At 46.4% G+C, this 19962-nt stretch overlaps 1 protein-coding gene and 1 long non-coding RNA gene across 6 annotated transcripts in view; one reads left to right on the top strand and one right to left on the bottom strand.

Annotated features, from left to right (window-relative positions):
• Positions 1-5595: 5595 nt before the first annotated feature.
• Positions 5596-19962, bottom strand: part of SGK1 (serum/glucocorticoid regulated kinase 1) — a 101592-nt gene continuing 87225 nt past the window's right edge. The window contains exons 1-12 of one of the 4 annotated variants that reach the window (XM_077352273.1): positions 17197-17341; positions 11613-11688; positions 10902-10977; positions 10467-10571; positions 9952-10035; positions 9704-9835; positions 9265-9377; positions 8858-8981; positions 8399-8494; positions 7944-8099; positions 7744-7833; positions 5596-6883 (exon numbers count right to left, since the gene is read on the bottom strand). In XM_077352273.1, coding sequence (XP_077208388.1) covers positions 6716-6883; positions 7744-7833; positions 7944-8099; positions 8399-8494; positions 8858-8981; positions 9265-9377; positions 9704-9835; positions 9952-10035; positions 10467-10571; positions 10902-10977; positions 11613-11688; positions 17197-17230 — 1254 coding nt within the window. In that variant the 5' untranslated portion in view covers positions 17231-17341 and the 3' untranslated portion in view covers positions 5596-6715. Of the gene's footprint in view, positions 6884-7743; positions 7834-7943; positions 8100-8398; positions 8495-8857; positions 8982-9264; positions 9378-9703; positions 9836-9951; positions 10036-10466; positions 10572-10901; positions 10978-11612; positions 11689-11889; positions 12106-13742; positions 13991-17196; positions 17342-19962 lie in introns of those variants that run through there. The other 3 variants (XM_077352282.1, XM_077352264.1, XM_077352254.1) reach the window with 3 other exon arrangements.
• The window catches only part of LOC143844728 (uncharacterized), a 60985-nt gene continuing 53208 nt past the window's right edge, over positions 12186-19962 (top strand). For both annotated transcript variants that reach the window (XR_013234122.1, XR_013234115.1), the window contains exon 1: positions 12186-13536. This is a non-coding gene — a long non-coding RNA (uncharacterized LOC143844728). The remainder of the gene's footprint in view (positions 13537-19962) is intronic.

The raw sequence follows: 19962 nt of genomic DNA, 5'->3' as shown, positions 1-19962 counted from the left end.
CTACATGGTTTGGACCTAGCATATCTGAGGGATTGCTTCTCTGAATACATTCCCCAAGGAGCACTTAGTTCTAGCAATATCAACCATCTATGGATCTCTGGCCCTAAAGAAATATGCTTGGCCTCAACCAGAGCCAAGACCTTTTCTGCTCTGGCTCCTGCCTGGTGGAATGAGTTCCCCAGTGAAATCAGGCCCTGACAGAGCTTGCTGTGTTCCTCAGGGCCTGCAAGATGGAGCTCTTAGCCGGGCGTACCAATGAGGTCAGCTGAATAGCTGAATTGTTGGAAGTCATCCACAATTAATTGAGCCTCCCCCCATCCCCTGTCTCCCCATCCCCCGACTCCCATCTCCTAATGACCTTCCATGCTAGCGAAATTGCCATATTTTTAATTACTGTATCTACTACTGACTGCTGATAGCAGCTCAAATTATTGTTTTAATGCTTTTGAAAATGGTATATCATTATTGATGATAAAGGTAAAGGTTAAGGTATCCCCTGTGCAAGCACCGGGTCATGTCTGACCCTTGGGGTGACGACCTCTAGCGTTTTCATGTCAGACTCAATACAGGGTGGTTTGCCAGTGCCTTCCCCAGTAATTACCGTTTACCCCCCAGCAAGCTGGGTACTCATTTTACCGACCTCGGAAGGATGGAAGGCTGAGTCAACCTTGAGCTGGCTGCTGGGATTGAACTCCCAGCCTCATGGACAGACAGCTTCAGACAGCATTTCTGCTGCCTTACCACTCTGTGCCACAAGAGGCTCATTTATTGATGATATGTACAAGTCTTTGAGGGATGGTATACAAATCAATCAATCAAATAAGTTTAAAAACTTACTGGCAGAGTTTAAATATGAAACTATACAAACCACAGGTGACCTAGAAGAATAAAATAGTTTTATTAAGGAAAGAAACAACTATGTAAAAGAGAAAGGTGAGAAATAGTCCTGACTGACTGTTGTGGAGGGAATCAAAGATGAAGTTTGCACAATGGAGCCAATCACAACACAGGAGGAGATAATTTGAAAAACCTCAGGAAGTTCTTAATCTAAATATGCCAACTACATATGTCCCCCAATGCTCCCTGTATGATATTCTTCATATGCTGCCAAATCATGCCCACTACAGATCTTGCATATTCCAACACAACTGAAGAGGAGCAGAGAGTGGCCCAATTTCTGGCTCCTCCCAGGAACTACAGTGTAATCAGCTTTTTCATACTGCTACAAAAGCTTTGAACCCAGGTCACATCTCCCATGTGGGAATGGCTCCAGTGTGATGGTGCTACCCAGCACACCATACCAAGCATGTCATTCAAGTGGATCTGTTTACAGTCTGGAGTGGCGTAAGACCGAGATACCACCCCCTAACTGCTTCCCCTTGTCTGGAGACAATCTGTTCTGCAAAAAAAATAATAAAAAAAAAATTGCCCTATCCAGCCTGGTAGTAGAGAACAGTGGGAACAGAGCCTGCTTAATCACGATTAGACTAATCAGACTGTAGCCATAGATCCTTAATTTCTCAGTTCATCTGGGAAAAACATCTTGGTCCACTCACTGGTAGTGCAACCTACCTCAGAAGGTGGTTCTGAGGATCAGAAGGGGAGGGAAACTCAGGCATGCCATGCTGAGCCCCCTGGAGGGTTATAAAAAACAAAGTTTTTTTAAAAAGACAGGAAACAGTATTTCCATGTTATTTTTAAAATGTAATGTGTGCAAATGACTTTAATACTATGGTTTCTTAGATCTATTACAGAGAGCAGAATGAGTGCTAAACAATTATCGCAATATAGACTGCATTTTCCTAATTACTAAGCTAATTATCTGTAATGAACTGGAATAAATGTATGCAGTAAATACCGTTATCTTTGAAACCTGGCCTTTATTCCTACCTACTTTCTCTCTACATTTGGTCCAGACCCTTCCCCAGATTTCGGTTGTTGTCTCCCCCACTCCAGAAATTGATAAGCCCTGTGATAAGATCCACCACCACTTCCCCACAATATACAGTAGCCTAGGAAAGTTTTAAAATATCTTTCTCTCTCCCTCTGTTGCTCTTTCTGTCTTGCTTTTTATTTTTAAAATAAATGTGCTCTGTTGTTGGGGTACCTGCTTCCAGATTTTGTGGCCTGTATGTGGGAGCCATTTCAGAATTAAATGCATTGACAGTCTTCTTAAAATGCCTCACTTGCAGGAATGAGGTCAGCCTCTGCCTGTTTCACAGGAGAAGTTTCTCTCACAACAGGGCACCATTAAACGCCTTTCTTAATGCGTGTGAGGAAAAGGGTCCCACTCCCATGCTATGGTCTGAAAGCACATGATGCAGCAGCTCCACCTAAGATTACTATTGCCAGCTTTGGGTTGGAAAACACCTGGACTTTTTCTGGGCGGGGCCTGGGGAGGGTGGGATTTGGAGAGAGGGGGACTGCAGAAGGCTGCAATGCCCTCGAGTCTCCAGGGGAATTAATCTATATTGTCTGACGATCAGTTGGAATAGTGGATTTACTCAGTATTTGTATACAAGCATGCTCAGGAAACTGGGGTACTCTGGCTTGAATGCTACAAGAGAAACATGGGATATAAATAAATGAAAACAGGCCTACGAAGGAGAAAACTATCTTCCTCAGAGTACTGTGCAAAAGGCTGTGTCATTTTCTTCAGTCCCCGTTTTAAATTACCTCTTCCTATATCACTATGACAGATGAAGCATAATTATACAAAAATGCTTGAGTAAAAATATTTGGGGCCTGATCCAACTAACATAAGGAGTTGTCCTATTGCTTTCAATGGGAGAAAGGCAGCACCAACCCTTAAACTCTCTCCTCTGAAATCAATAGAATTTAAAAAGTACTTGATTAGGTTGTGTCTTAAGTGTGTCCCAACGAAATACCTACGATGCTCAAGGGAGGAGGGGGGATGGGAGATGCAATAAATAGCTTTCCTTTTTGCATAGCCTAGTTAAAGATTCCCCAGTGTTCTCTTTGCCAAACAAATCACAATTTTTTCCAGACATATGGTATCTTGATAGGCAAAGCTGCCGTTGCCAAGTGGCATAGATGACATTTATTGGGCCATAAGTTTCTTCTTGGGTTAATTGACCCTGCACATTGGGCCCACAATAATATACTGCAGCAGGAAATAGGCCAGTAGGTTCATTTAGAAATGGATAAGTGACACGCAGGAACTTTCTCAAGGTCACATACGGAGTTCCCAGCAGACTGCAGCCCAAGCACTGAAATCCTGTTGCGTTGACTCTACAAAAACATTTAATTTTACGAACTGTGCTCATTTGTGGCCTCCCCACTATTTTAAGAGACCTCCCAGTGCATTCAGAAACAAAGCCTTTTCTTTCCCTTCCTCTTTTGTCCTCTTCCCCTTTGCACCTGTTATTTTCCTCTCTTGGCTCCTGTTTTTGGCTAGCCACACTTGGGAGCCATAGAACTATATTGTCAGCAATCACAAACATGCACAGCTCCAGTAAATGAGATGGAGCCAGGATGGCTTCTTTGCCCAGGCTGTGGCTGATCAGTCCCGTTGTGCTTGTGAGGCTTATCTGGAGTCTGAAAGCTCCAATTGCGCTTTTCCAGAAGATAAAAGGCAATAAATGGCTTTGCTGTTCTATCAACTATACAAGTGCAATTGGAGCTTTCAAATGCCAGATAAGCCTTGCATGCACAATGAGACTGATCCTCAGTATGGACAAAACACCCTCATGGCTCCATTCCTTTTGTGGGAGCTGTAAGTGTCAGTGATTGCTGCTAATACAGTTCCATAAATGTATCTGGGTCAGCCACAGCACAACAGGTAACAGAAGCAGGAACAGACAAGAAGGAAAGATGTTGGAAGAAGTATAAAAAGAAGGGAAATAAAGGATGGAACGCTTTCCCCTGTTTTGTAATGCACAGGAAGGTCTTTTTTAAACTTCCAGAAGCGACACTTACAAGTTACCTTAAAGCAAGTGCAGGGGTGAAATAAGGGCTGGTATTAAGTACCCAGTAAGACAGTGGCCAAACAGATCTCTCCCATCTTCTCCTTTGAGCACTCTCCACACCAACGTCAAATAAGGAAAGTTACTTTCATCCCTGATCAACTGAATGCATACAATGAATATTATGCGTTTCTCTTGCATCAGAAAGGCAGTAGCAAGGCCAGTGGGTTAGTATGGAAGCAAATCAGCATCAAGTCAAGTCCATAACTTGAACTCAGCAGTGGATCAGAGGTGAATGGTATCATCCCTAGGCTTTTCAAACAGAGGGTCAATGAAATTTTAACACCTAATAGAATTTACAAACAGGGGACCTGCAAGGATTCTATAGTCTTGTACCCCACTGAAGTTCCTATCCTCCTCAGGCTCCAACTCCAAATCCACAGGAATTTCCCAACCTGGATCTGAGAACCATGCTCCCCTATCCCCTGCTGGTGACGAAGAGGGACCTGGCAACCCCAAGACATTTCCCCCAAGGAGCAGAATACTGGAAAAGAATGCGTATAGCCATGCAGGTATGCACCCTTTCCTGCAGTGATCCCCAACCTTTTTATCACCGGGGACTGGTCAACGTTTGACAATTTTACTGAGGCCTGGAGGGGGGTAGTTTTTTGCTGAGGGATGTTGCTGCCGCTGCCACCTGAACCCCTGCTCCACTTGCTTTCCCGCCGGCACCCCTGACTTCCCACTGGGGGGGGGGGTGCTCCCAGCAGCAGCTGTGGTGTCACGCCAAGGGGGAACCCCAGCCATGGCGGCCGCTGGACAACACCAAAGTTGAGCCAGCGACAGAGTTTCAGGGCAGCCCCCGAGGCAGCAACTGGGGAGGAGGAAGAGAAGGAGCTGCGGCCCGGTACCGACTGATCCACGAACTGGTACCAGTTTCCGGACCGGGGATTGGGGACCGCTGCTCTATAGCAGATGGAGTGACTTGCTTGTCTCCTCAAATGGCATTTGCTAATCTATTATCAACCACTTCCACAACACCCCTGCTCTGTGCTTGTGTCTTGGATTATATAGTGGGTTTGTGGGAAACAAACTTGAGAACAGATGGCGCATGATTCTGAAGCATCATCCAACATAAACATGTACCTGTTGATAGTTGTAATACGTATTACAAGGGTAGCAACCAGATCCCAGTTTTATCATGAAAGAATGTGCTAACAGAATCTTTGGACAATAGCTGCCCCAAAGGCACTTTCCTAGAAGCAAAACATCTTCCTTCTAGTATTTCCAGCATGGCCTAGCAGCAACCAAGCCACACCCACTAACACATCTGTCACTCATCACTCTCTCCAACTTGGCAGCTTGGAATCAGCACTATAAAATGCCAGCTGTTAAGATTAATTATTTTTACCAGTTAGAGGAAATTATGTTCCTAAGAGGTTTTCATGATAACTTCCCATTGCAATTTTTTAAACCAATAAACAAAGCTTTGGTAACCCTCTTGAATACAGTGTTCATCACTGTCCAATTGTTTCCCCCCCTTTATACACTAATTGCACTCTGTTATGGTCAAGAATAATTGCTGTGATGGAAAGAAGTCAAGATGTAATAGGAAGGGGACAGGGAAACCTTGCATTTATAGAGGAAGGACAGACATCATTTATAGAAATATTGTCCAAGTTTTTACTGCAAACCAATGGGTTTGGTCACAAAAATGGTACATATTATAACCATGTTAAGTACATGACAATGGTGATATACATTATAAGCCTTTTTTTCCTTTTAAATATACATTTAGCATTGCAACCAGCTGTACATGTCTTTCTCTTTTTACAATATTTACAATCAGGAATGCAAACATACCCCCCCCCCCCAAATAACCCCATAAATAATGCCCAATTTTACAGACAAGTAGAGGGGAGGGGATGAAATAACAGCTCTGGCAGACTGCAGCGGGGGCATTTTGGTCCATAAAACCCTTTCTAAAAATAGAAGTATTTATATATTTTTCCATAGCAGCAATGCTTTCTTCAAGCATCTTGGATACATTGTCAAAGCCCATCTTGATAGTTTATTATTAACTGTATAGTTTTTACATTTAAAAAATCATTATCTACACTTATTAATTTATCATCTTCCAAATATGGAAGGTAACAAACAATGCCCCACATTGTAGTGTCCTGCGAGTGTCACGCTTGACGCTTTTGAACTAAGTCCATCAGCAAATTGCGCATACCACACTCATACCATTGTCCACATAGCAAACCCACGCATACACACATGTGACTCAAGAATCACTCTTGTGACAGGAAAAGCGTTGGAGCTCACAAGATCTCATCAGAAAAAAGGCACATTTCGTAAAATCCTTATAACATCCAGAAAGAACTTCAAGCAAGGCTTTTCAAAATGTTTTCTCAAAAAAAACACACAACATAACAATGTTGTTCTTTATGCTTACAATCTACCTCAGTCTATGGCAGCAGTAGCTTTTTCTTCCTCCTTCAACCTCCAAAAGAGATAGCACCACTTTGGTGAGTGGGAAGAACCAGAACTGAAATGTTTGCATGTTCATTTAAAGGAATTAGGTGTGCTCTTCCAAACGACAGCAACAATAATCAAAACAAAACAAAAAAAGCTTCCAGCAAACAGTATTGTAGAAATTAAGGCTGCAAAGCTGCCACAGTGGGACGATGTGCAAAATTGTCCTCTTTCAAGATGACTGGACAACTGGCAGCTCAACCAGAAGGCCAACAGAAGAATCATCATTAAAAAGTAAAAAATAATGAGATTCACAAGAAAGAATCCATGGGGGGTGCATAGGAGAACCCCAGAAAAGCCTCTGCAGCCTCCTTAACGCTGGCAGTGATGAGTATGCTGTCTGGCGACTGGCCAATAGAGTTGGGGACAGGTTCCTCTGTAAACTCGGGGTCAAAGTGTCGCAGGTCATTGGGGCCACTCTGTAAGAAGACAAGGAGAGAAAATTCTCAGATCTTGACCTAAAGGGGGACTAGGTGGGTAGGAAATTATCCTTGGGAACCTTTTACCCATCTAATCATGCCCAGCTTAAAAAGCAAAAATTATGTTACTTTTCACTGTGTGACCTTAGCCCCAGTTCCATAGCACATGATCAAGTTCCAAGCACTCAACGTGGAATCCCAGAGCTGGAAGGGACCTCCAGGGTCATTAGTCCAACCCTCTGCACAGTGCAGGAACTCACAACTGTGAGTTGACCCCACTTTCATGGCCAAGTGATTCCCCCACCAAAAATTGCCAGAATCCAGCCTGGCCTGGAGAAAATTCACCTACCACCCCACAGGGGTGATCAGAATTCCCTGGGTATGCAAGAGGCAAACGCAGGCACATCCCTTCCTGCCCACCCACTCACAATCTGCCTAAATTCCTCATAGTGTTGGCATGTTGTGGTAATCTGCACATCAACTCCCCAGTCCAGTTTAGAGCATACATGACCAAAATGTACATTTGTTGAATTTTGTGGAATTCAATAGGGGTGGGCAAAGCTCAACTTGACCTGAGTTTTAGACCTCAAAGTAAGCCCAGCTGAATGCTGAGAACAAGGGTTCATCCACAGCAGGTCTTAGAGACCTCCCCGCAAACACTGACTCTCCTTTGCTGGACGAGGTGTTGCCCTAAGCTTGAAAAACACGACTAGCTATGAAAGCCTGCATGATTCTCCCCGTGAACAAGTGACTGCATAATACACACTACAAAGTGTACTGTTGAATATTTTTATCTTCAAACTTGGGCCCTAAAATATAAATAGAACTTCAAACATCCTATAATTAGCTGCAATACTTACCACATTGGGGTTAAAAGGGGGTGTAATCTTCTTATTAATGAGATCATCCCAGTTAATTGGGGAGAAGAAGATGTGATTCTTAATCTCCATCTGTTGAGGAAGCGGAAATTAAATCAATTCAGACAAGGGTAATTGAAGACGACTAGCATAGTCTAGCCTTTTTCCTACCCCTTCCCCAAACTCCCAAGGTTAATACTTACAAAATCTTCCTTGGCGCCCAGCCTCTTGGTTCTCTCCTTTTGCAAAAGACCTTCCAAAAGGTGTCGAGCAGAATTGGTGATATTTGGCTTCAGCTGCAGAGGCTTGTTCAAGATGTTGTCATACATTTCTGCGGTGTTTCGACTATAGAACGGAGGCTGTAAAGTGGAGAGGGAAAGGTCAAGAGAAACTGAATAGGTGATCCTAACAGTCACATGAAAGGGCCAGAGTGATGAATTGCATCCATAACAACATCCCAATAATTCCCTTTTTGCACAGAATTTGCTTTTGCTCAAGGCACAAAGATTTGCAGTAAGATTTCCAGGCATGGGTAACACAGAAAGTGTTAAAATCAACAACAAATCCCCAGTCTAGCTTCATCAGTTCCACCTGTCATGGTGGGTTAACTACAGAGGCAAACTCCACTGGCACATTAACATAATCTGTTTAAACTCACCAGTCCATAAAGCATTTCAAACAAAACTGCTCCAAGGCACCACCAATCAACAGTCCGGTCATAGGGTTGCTTGTGAAGGACTTCAGGAGCAAGGTACTATGCAAAGCAAGCAAGGAATGGAAGCATTAGACAAAATAGAACACCATGAAAAGACCAAGCCCTCCAACCCCTACACTTTAAATGCTCCCCACGGAAGAACCTGCAAAGATGGCCTAAGGACCAGCCCAGAACCCTGGAGAGAACGCCTGCTGCACAAATAACTTGTTCTGACAGCATTTCCCAGTCACTTGCTGCCTTCACAGGATCTGCATTTGCAGGATCTTTTAGTGTCATCCCAGCCCATAAATCAAAATGCACCTCAACAATGTCCCTCAGCCTCATCAGAGAAACCCCTTCTCCTTTCACGCACTCTGGGCATGTAGATCACTGTCATTTCAACAAGACAAAACTCAGCCTTACCTCAGGTGTGCCACAAAATGTGGAAGTTGTGCCATTGTGCTCTATGTTCTCCTTGCAGAGGCCAAAGTCAGTCAGGACAATGTGGCCCTGAGAGTCAAGTAAAATGTTCTCCGGCTTCAAGTCCCTGCAGCAAAAGAAGGAAAGGGGAAAAAAAGCATTGGTCGATCAGTCACAAGTCTTATAAGATACAATTAAGCAACCTACCAGTGGGATTATTTCTATGTACATAAGTGGGATTCCTCCACTGGTTCTTATGCATCACCCAGAAGAGAGAAAGCCTTTAAACTCTTGTGCTGCATTGAGTCCACCACCCCTGCCTGTCACCTGGAGAGTCTAACCCACAGGGTCCTAGGTCAGTCTCTTCCCACAGAAATTACACTGGCCCTGCAACCCTGTATTTTGCTTACCGATAAACAATATTTAGAGAATGCAAGTAGCCCAGTGCACTGGCTATTTCAGCAGCATAAAAACGAGCTCTGGGTTCTAGGAAGCAGCGTTCCCTCTGGAGATGATAAAACAACTGCAAGAGACAAAAGGGGGGGGGGCGGACACAATGTTACTAAAGCCAAAACTCTTTTTAACAATGCTTTGATTAAACGCATAGCACACGGCCAAAAAGAACAATTGTCGGAAATAGCCTAGTAAAGCTCTGGTTGCTTCCTGCTATTAGATGTTGGCAGGCAAGAGACACTGAATCTAGTAACTCCACCCCAGAAATCCCTTTCAAACGACATATGAAGAACCCCCACAGCACTGCTTAGTACACATGGCAAACCAATCTTTAGGGCAAAGGAGAGTTTTTAAGAGGAGTAATCTTTGGATTCTCCCCCCAGCTTTTTTGCTTACCTCACCACCATTGATGTAGTCTAGGACAAAGTACAGTTTGTCGGCTGTCTGGAAAGAAAAGTGGAGTCCTACTAGGAAAGGGTGCTTCACATTCTTCAGTAAGACATTGCGTTCTGACATTATGTGCTTCTCCTGGAAACAGGGAGAGGGGGAAAGCACCTATCAGTATCCAACAACACAACAGTCGGTCTGCCATCATTACACTCTGGCTTGGTGCATCAGTGCAAGCCGGAGACCCCGGTGCTCACCTCCTTCTTTTTCAGGATCGCTTTCTTCTGGAGCACTTTCACTGCATAGAATTGCTCTTCTGCCTTGTGCCTTGCTAGAAGGACCTGAAAGAGATCACATAATCGCTTAGGAGTGCTCCTGCAAGGGAATTAAGACACAAATGAAAGGAACTGGTCACAGAAACACAGGGTGGCCTTTTGTGAGGCAAGGCAGCAGGTTCCAGGCACAACCAGATAGACTGGCAGTGTGAGAATCTGTATCTACATAATGGGTGGGGAGCAATGCCTTAAGGCAAAGGGCTGGCCAACCCACTTTTCATAGCCCTTTGAGCCTTGTGTGTCAAAGACATTGGTTCCACAGAACAGTTTAATTTTTTTTAAACCTTCACTTTTAGAAACCATCCATCCCAACTTTCTCAAAGAATCACCCTGAGCCATTTTGCTAAAGAATCCACCCACTTATTAACAATCCTGAACACTCAGCCATAGATATTATAGCAACAAGGAAATGGACCACATGAAAAATAAAAACTTACCTTTCCAAAACTGCCTTTTCCAATAACTTTCAAGAAGTGGAAATCTGATGGTTTTGCATGAGGGTTAGACGAAGGACCAAGATTGATTTGCTGTGATGGACTGGGCTACAATGAACAAAAAACAGAAAGAAATCATTACTGACAAAGAAATACATGGAGGCAGATTTTTTAAAAGTTCTAAATATTATTTTCTATACAGGGGATTGAATTACAATGCTTATGTAACATTAATGGACCAAGTTCAAGACTTCCAAGTTGACACAGGCAGGTTTAATCAAAGAAATTATTCTATACAACAACCCATGCAATGTATTTCAAATGAAAAAGCAAACATCAAATAAAGGAACAGAAAAGCTGTTTTAAAAACTGTTTCTATTTCTAACACAGCAGACTCTTCTCTGGGAAAAAAGAATGCACACAAGAAAAGCTACTTACTGGAGGTGAAGGATTGGCATTCATAAGTTCAGGCTCTTGAGGCTGGGAGATTTTCAAAATAGATTGAACTTCAGGGCTGGAGAGATTAGACAGGATATTATTAGCCCAACAGCAGAAGGTGAGCAGTAGAACTGTGTCTCGCCGTTAGGGGGCACACTAACATTCTGATCGAGAGAGTTTCAGGCTGGCAGGCTCCTGAAACAGTTTATTAGGTTTCAGGCCAAGCCTAGACAGGAACAAACCCTTTGCAGCAAAGAGACTTGGATTTCCCCTTAATTAAGGGTCAGACGCAAAAGGATGGTCTTCAGGGAAAGAATCTAGACTTGCGTCTATTTCCCCATGTACTGGGCCCTAAACACAGAAACTGTGGCACATACCAATTTTATAGACTGTGGGCTTTTAAAAAGAAAAGTCAATTAACCTCGGCTCATTCCATAACCCTTTATGTTCATTGGAACTGTCCGATCTGAATACAATTAAACTGTGGCCCCAAGCCTAGGTAGTAAGTCTGAATGGGATGTTTAAGACCATGCAGCAAACAATTGTTTTTTAAAAACACGCACGTTGGTCTTAAAGGTGCTACCGGACTCTGATTTTATTAAGTTACCTTTTAGACATCCCTCTAACAGCCAGAATTAATCCTACATAACCTTCCCCCCCCCCCCTTTTCACTTTTGGGCACACCGCCTACATGATCCCAATGATACTTACTGCTTGCACGCATAGGAATTGGTGGCGATTTTTTGAATGAAGTCATTCAGCCCCATTCTCCTCTGTTTCATGAAAGCTGCGAATTAAAACAAAAAAAGTATTAAAACAGGCGAATCCCGCAATCTCATTTCGTTGATTTCTTTCGGTTTCCTTTCTCCCGTCACGATCCGATCACCCTCCCGACGCCAGAAACTTCGTGGGGGCGCGGGGACCCTCCCCAGGGGGCTGCTCGCCCTCCGCCCCGGCCCGTCCCCTGCTGCAGCCGCCGCGCGCTCACCGATGAGTATGGCCACCATGCCCCTCATCTTTGAATAGGTGAGCGTGGATCCCGAAGCTTCAGTTTTGACTGTCATTGCTGAGCTGGGCAGTGCGTCAGTCGGCAGCAATAATCCAAGCCGGCCACACGAAGGACGGAGGCGATCGGCTCAGCCTGCCCAGCCGCGTCAGGGGCTCAGGCGGCTCCGCGCGGAGAAGAAGGAGCGATTACGCCGCCCTCTCGCCCGCCGGAGCACTTTATACGCCCGCCTCGCCGGGGGAGGGGGGAGGCGGAAGAAGGGGAGGAGTCCGCCGAGAACAATGAGGAAGAGGCTCGCTCGCCACGCCTGGCGCCCGGAGTCTCCCCGGCTCCCCTCCCCGGATGGCGCAAGGAACCACGCAAGCCGGGGAGAGGCGAAAATGCCGGATCTGAAAGGTGGCCGCAGGGGAGCCGCCCCCACCCCTGCATTCCACGCTCTGCACATGGCTGAAAGGTGGCCGCAGGGGAGCCCTGCACGGCCAGCCCCCCGAGAAAGAAGACAGAGCCCCCCTCCCCCGGCGCCATTTCACGAGGCCCTTTCAGCCCGTTGCAATCAATGGGTTGAGACTGGTCTAAATCGGTAGAGGCTGGCACTGTTGATTCCCCCGCTTCCAGCATGCTTTTTCGGGGGGGGGGGGTGCAAAAACCCTTCCACTGGTGACCAAGTGACCCGGATTGCAACTTTTTAGCTTCACAAAAAGGCCCATTTTCCTAGCCTTGGCCTGCTCGACTCGTCTGATCATGACAAAAGCGTGCGACGCCCGACAGTCAGCTAGCGAGGACAGCGAGTATTCCGGAGCACGTACAGAGTGCTTTGCTTTTCGGAGCGCACCCATTCCAACCAACTTCCCTCCCCCACGCCTGAGGTCTTCCAAAGACCTGAGCGCCCCGAGGCGTCAGGGCAGTCCGCCCAGGCAAGAGAGATCCCTGGCCGGGTCACTCGACTAAGCCTTTGCGCGCCTCTTTTAGGAATTCGACGGGGGTCTGCAGGCAGCCGGGTCGAGCCGAAGCAAATGCCAAATGAAAGCCACGTGATAGCTTTGCGTGTTTTTTAAGTTAAGCTTTCGAGATGTACACAACTTTATGCGGCTGGATTTTCTTTTTTTAATAGAAACGTTCAAGTCACATGTTTGCGCGGGGTACTGAACGCCAGGAGGACTTGAAAATGTTTGGGAATACATCCCATCGAAAGTCCGCGTGACTTACGTCTGAGTAAACGAACAGAAAGTCTTGTAACTCTGTTTGATTTCCTTTGCACACTATTACGCAGAAGTCTTTGTAGAGAGGCGTTCTTTTGTGTCCTTGAAATCCACTGGCTTACGCGGGGAGGTAAATGGACTTCAACAGCACTCCTCTGGAGTAAACGCCGTAAGACTCCCAGTCTGCCTCAGAGCTGGCAAGTCTAGTGACGCCGCGGTCTTTCTCTAACTCCCCCCCCCCAGCCACTTCAAAGCCAGCGTCATGCAGTGAAACAGTTCCTGCTGGGGTCAAAGCCGTCCCGTCCCGGCTTATCAGATGCTATTGATTAATTGCAAAACAGCGTTGTACCAGCCAGCACGGACAGTTCGACAGGATGCTCCTAGGCTGCATTACCAATTCGCTTGCGACCGCTTCCCAGCTGCTCCCGAGGTATCCTTTGCCAAAGAGAGGCGTCTAGGGGCGGCGGGGGGGGGGGGGAGGTCTAAGCAACTCCGGGCACTTCCAATTACTATTAGTACCCAGGCTTGGTAAAGAGGAGGAGGATGTGCTGGCTCCTGTGGCTTCAGGCCCTTCAGCAACAGAAGCACGAGAAAGTGAAGCATCATCATTTTAAAATAAACATCAGAGTGTCTTACCAAAATCCCTTCCAGAATTAACAGCGTCAGCCAGTCCTTATGCAGGTCAAATCTGCAAAAGTCAGTTTGTGCTTGGCCTCTCAGTCAGAAAGGTGGCCACAGGATAGAGAGTGCCCTCGAAAAGAATTGCTGGGGAGCAAATCCAGCCTCAGTTTCCTGGGATGAAGGTTGATAAGCAATTGCCTTTCCTTCAATGAACTGCAGGGAGTGACTCAAGGGAAGGAGGTTTCCTGTCCGCTTTCTCAGTTCAATAAACAAGAGTCGCTTCAAGGCGATCAGCCGAGCCCTGGAAGGGACTGGCTGGCCGGAATATTTCCGAAAACGCCTTCTTAAAACGCTGGGCCAAAGAGGCATGACACAAACACAGAACCAGTCTCCTCTGGTGAAAGAACGTGATGGAAATCTCCATCTGTGCAAAAGCAGCCATGGGGGTGAAGCTGACTCGCCTTCAATTCATATTTTTTTATTTGCATAATAGTTTAAGAACACGATGTGCCAGAGTGATGTTATTTATTTATTTCTAAGCACGGTGCAACACGTGAGATTTGTTTAGGGACACTGCCTGGGGCTGACCTGCAGTGCGAGTGGCACGCAAAGGAGGGCTGTGTATTCCCATGAACATGGGGTGGGAAGGGCCAAAAGAGAGCCATTGGGGCCCAGCCCTATTCCTTCACTCCCAGCACTGTTCATTGTTGGGGAGGGCGGGGGGGGCTGCATTCCAGCTTCATTGTCAGTGGTTGACTACATTCCAAACCGGCTACATTCCACACCATTGGAAATGTAAGGGCCATTCCACACCCACCTCCATCCTGAGGAATCAATGAGGCCAGTTTTTACTCATCAGGCTGTGTGCTTTCTGATTGGCTTAAAATGATATTTTGAATGTAGTTAGCAGTCCTTCCAAGCTAGGATATGGCTTTCTGCACTCCCTGCAAACCACAATAATCTCTTGGGGTTTGTTTGTTTTGGTTTTGTTGGGGTTTTTGCCTTAGCTTGGATGGCGTCACAGATCCAGAGCCGCCCTATTAACATGAAAGGAAAAGGCCTGCAGGCATTTGCTTATTGTATCCTGAATTCCATGGGCTTTAATTTGGAGCAAGTGTGCAGCCTATAACTTCTGCCCTTAGCAGTTTAGTTTTTTTAATGACTTGGAATGGGCATGGAAATGCTCTCAGGGTCTTTTTTTTTTTTTAAGGTAGGCAGGCCTTTGTTAATAAATTCCGCTCTCCTGATTTCCTGCTCATGTTGTGTGCAAATGCGCAAGATAACATTTTGCAATGACGCTTTGCAAACTCGGATTGACTCGAGTGACTTGGCTGTATTACAAAACAACAGAAGGCAGCGTTGGACTAACAGCATCCAGAAATGCAGGCAATTTCCTGCATGTCAAATCCTTCCCCCTTTATCACCCCCCTCACTCCACCCAGTTAGTTTGTTAATTCAAGATGACAAAATTTGTGTTTTGGCTAATCCAAACCAAAAAGCTACTGAGACTGAAGCAACTCTACCTCAGCTGCTCACTCACTGAAAACACTGCAGCTTGTATCATTTTAAAAAACCCAACTCCCCACAGAGGAATCAATTCTCAATAATGACCTGTCCAAGTTTCCTGGACTTCTGATTTTCCCTAGAGGTTATCTTCCCTTGCAAGACCTGCAAGGCAGTTCCTTGAGACTGACCACCACAGGATTGTAAACTTCAGTGGGCAGCACATTCTCAAGCAGCCCACAAAGACAATGCACAGTTCCCTCTAATGCGCATGCTCCGCTCTAGTTGTCTCTTCCTCTCCTTCCATGAAGAGTGCCAATCACTCAGCCCTCACTCACCAAGCCCTTCAGAGGCAGCTGAGCCATCATTTGTTCGATCATTCAAACCATTCTTTAGTAGCCCGGCAGCGTTCTAAACTGCTTCACAATAGTGGAAAGCAGCTTCATGGGTATACTTCCTCCATCTAGGTAGTAATGCCAAAGGAGGAGCTGCATTAGTCAACTGTAGCCAAATAAATGAATAAATGAAGGGAGTGTTGCGGCACTTTAAAGACAAACAGGATTTTGTTCTTGCATAAAGTTTTGTGGGCCCAGAGGTGGAGGTCTCTGCCCAAAACCAAAGCAATCTGTTAGTCTTTTAAGGAGCCATCTGATTCCTGTTGCACTTCCTGTTCTGGTCAGGACAAATTACTATGAGATCTCCATGCTGTTTCCCTTGTGTGGCGCACTGATTTCCCCTTGGCTATTCCTAGGGAAAAGAATGAGCCCTGGGCAGTCTGTAAGGGATCTAAGTAATTGTTTTACCTATTTGCTGCACACTCAGCGCCAAAGACATGATTGGCATAGACGGCGATGATCCCAAAAAGGTGCAGAGCCCAGTAATTATGGGATATAGGGCATTTCCCAGCAGAGGAGAAGCTCACCATTTCCTGGAAGATCTGGTGGGAAGGCTTTCGCATGTGCTCTAGTGGCATTTGTTTACTTCTTGTCAAATTAAAAAGCTTTAACTGAACTGTCAAAAAAATCGATTGTCCCTCTGTTGCTGTGCTATCCACTTCCCTTTTGAACAGCCCTTCTCCCTTGTCCAATTGAGTGCAGCCCATATTCCTAGGCCAAGACCCCGTAGATTTGTAGATGGCCCATTTCTGCCCAGACCCAGATGATTTAGGCTAGCCAGAGCTAAGCAGAGTCAGCCCTGGCTAGCACGGATGGAAGACCACCAAGGAAGTCCAGGGAAGTTAGGCAGAGGCAACCACCCCTGAACCTCCCTGACATTGAAAACCCCATGGCAGGGGTAGTCAAACTGGCCCTCCAGATGTCCATGTCCTACAATTCCCACCACTGGCAGGGGTTCATGGGAACTGTAGTCCATGGACATCTGGACGGCCGCAGTTTGACTACCCCTGCCCCATGGAGTTGCCGTAAGTCAGCTGCTACTTGACAGCACAGCTTACACCAGGGCAATTTCTGCAATTGTAGCCAAGACATGCGGCATTCACAGTTTGTAAATACTGCACAGCCAGGTTCTTCTGCTCTTCCTTCTGAGTTTTCTTGGCAGCTGTGATGGCCCCTGAACGGATCCTGTCACTGCACTAAAACCATTTGATTTAGCCTTCATCTCTTGTCTTGAAACATCTGAGGGAACCAATGTTTCCTCTACACCCCCCCCCCAGCAGAGCAGTTCGCCCCCGGGCCCTATTACATGGAAGCAGAATAGAAGTGCTTGCAGTCTTCAAACAGATAATGGGCAGTGCACAGCTTCAGACTGCTGCTGAACAGTTGACAGGGAAAGCTGGATGGAACCATCTGTTTATTTTAAGAAATGTGATCAAACCATTATTAGTTAAAGAAACTCAACTACATTTTCCCTCATTGAGACAGCGGCTGTAAATGGTTATAAAGTGGTTTCCCTCCTAATGATTCTTCAGTCAGAAACCTTCTTCTTAGAAAATAACTTTTTAACCAACCTTTTAGAGAAGATTTCTCTTCTTTCCCTCTCATGTTCTCCCTCTTCGCTCTCCTTCAGTCCCAGCTCAGTACTGCAATGCTGCTACGTCCTTAGCTTTGGTTATAATCCCCAACACAACGTCTCTTGTTCAGGGCCGCCTGTCCCCACGGCAGGCGAGCGGCAAAATGAAAAACCGAGTCGATCTGCCTACCCATTTTATGAAGCTCGTATTTAAAGGTCATTTACATACAGAAGAAGAACTAAGGTTCAGCGTTAGCCACGCGGTTGCAACATAACCCTAAACCGTAACTGAAATCTGGCTGAAATCACCCGCTGATTATTATACACAGCATGCCCACACACACCCCAGTGCGGCAACGAGAAACGCAGGTCTGATGCATCAGCAGAGACAGGACCCCGGAGAGGCGTCCGGGACACCCCGTTTAGAAAAGCGTGGGGGGGGGAGGGGGAAAGCAGGGCCAGCTTGAAACGGGACTTCACTAGGGGGAGCTTTCTGGTGTTCTGTTTGCGTGCGGGGACGGATTACTGGACGGCTCAAGCGGCCGGTGCTCAAAACTAGTATGAGCAGGAGCGATGTCTCAGCGAAGCCGGTTTCAAAGAGGGCCTCGAACGTCCGTGCGGCGGGATCGCAGGGCGAAAGCTAGGCGACGAGGCATCCCCCTGCTTGGCGGGGGCTACTACGTCAATGCGGAGTCGGAAGCCGGCGGTCGTGCCTGCGGCTGGCTGTCTCCTGCCTTCCCCCTCCTCCCGCCCCCCCGCTTCCCGTTTCCCCTTTTTAGCGGCGGAGGGAGACGGCTGGGCTCCTGCCGCTGTGTCACTTCAGAGGAAAGGGTCGGGTGGTGGAGACTCCTTTTCCTCTCGACCGGGGCGGCGGCTGAAGCACGGCGGCGCCCCTTCCCACTCCTCCTGGCACCTGAGCCGCTTCCGCACAGGAAAGCGCGGCGTCCACAGCAGAGGGCTTCCCCGCCTCCGCCTGACGTCTCTCGCCTTGTCACGCTCGGCTCCTCACGGGCAGGCGGCGGCCCGGGCTTCCCTCGCCTTCAGCGCAGGGCACGCAAGGGGCGCTCGCGCTCCCTCGCTTTGCTGGCCCGTCCTGAGCCCGGCCCGGGGTTTGAAAGGGTCGCCTCTTGGTTGGTAACCCGCGGCGCCACAGGCCTAAGGACTCTCCGGCCCATGGTAGAAATCTACAGTTTAGATTGTTAGTATGCTCTCAGAAGCAATTCACCCCCCCCCCCCGGCTCTTTCCTAACGACTGGACTTTGGGGCAAAGGAGGATGAATTTCTCATCTGAGCAAAGCTTCCCTCTGCTCATTGCGGGGGGGGGGGTCAGAATGCGTGTACCCTCAGGGCCAGAGCTCCTAACAGTGCCCCAGCTGGAAGGTGACTGAGTTGAAATCTGTTCCACGAGGCTGGAAACTTCCTTCAACCTTCAGACTCTGCACATAAACTCAGAGCCCTTGGGGTGTGGCAGGAGGCTGGGTGCTGGGAGAAAGTTGTCTAGGCATAGGGGAGGGAGGAACAGCCAGCCAGCTGAAGTCACTGGGGACATGCAGCTTGTGGATCTTGAGGGACAAAGTATTGAAGCTGAGGATCTCCTCAGCCACATACGTAACACTACAGTACTCGGGAGATGAAGTGGTCTGGGCAGGGTGCCAAAAGCCTTAAGTATCTCAGGTGACCAAATAAAGCCCTGGTAAGCCTTCTGAACAGTAGGCATACACACACACACACACACACACACACACAGAGCCCCATATTTTGCATACTGCTTGGTCAGGCTTGCTATGTGAAACCCTTTATGTGGAAATGTCAGGGTTTGGATCTGGGACTTTCTGCACACAAAGCATATGTATATATATTTACTTGGAGACTGTGCTGGATGTCTCTCTGCTAATCACTGGTAGCTCAAATGCCTACTGGAATAAAATAGTCCAATACTATTAAGCCCAAATTGAAGAAGGTGGGGGACACATTGCTGAGAGATACATCTGTCTATTACATTTTATCCTGTCATTCTTCCAAGGAGACTAGAGTTGCATACATGCTTCTTCCTTCCCACCATAATCCTATGAGATAGGTTACAATGAGACAGAATAATTTGAAGTAGATGAGTTGTAGGGCTGAGATTGGCATATGACAACCTGCATAGGACTTCAATGTTGTTATTCCTATGACAGTGGGAAAGATGGCTGATGTTGGGGTGGAGAAAGAGGGAGTGAGAACATGGTTTAAGTAGAACAATACAGTCATGCAAAATTATTTCTAGTCCCCACTTCCTATCACCACTATAGTTGCTGTGAAACCAGCACTCTGTAAGTTCCCTTAACTACTTATGACTTCATAACAAGATTTTGTACACAAGTAAATTAGTCTTTAGGCTAGAGTTTGTTGATTGCTGCATTAGGGATTCCCAGCTTGTAGTGGAATTTCTGGACTCACAAAATCATCTATAGATTGAAATGGGTAGCTGTGTAGGTCTGAAGTAGCACAATAAAATCAGAGTCCAGTAGCACTTTTAAAACCAACAAAGATTTAACATATTATTTGATGTAACATAATTGATTTTTGCTATATATTCCCTGTCATGTAAGGAGTTCATAGTCTGAGGAAGAGTGCTTGCACTCAAAAGCTCACACCCTGAATAAATCTTTGTTGGTCTTAAAGGTGCTACTGGACTCTGATTTTAAAATCATACATGTGTGTTTAAACCTGCAATTAGAAAAGCCCAAATAATGGGGCCAGTTTTAGAGAGGATAAATATTTC

The sequence above is a fragment of the Paroedura picta genome, chromosome 1, assembly GCF_049243985.1.
Source record: "Paroedura picta isolate Pp20150507F chromosome 1, Ppicta_v3.0, whole genome shotgun sequence".
Lineage (NCBI taxonomy): Eukaryota > Metazoa > Chordata > Lepidosauria > Squamata > Gekkonidae > Paroedura > Paroedura picta.
Note: the sequence above shows the minus strand (reverse complement) of the source record. Positions and strands in the feature narration are given on the sequence as shown.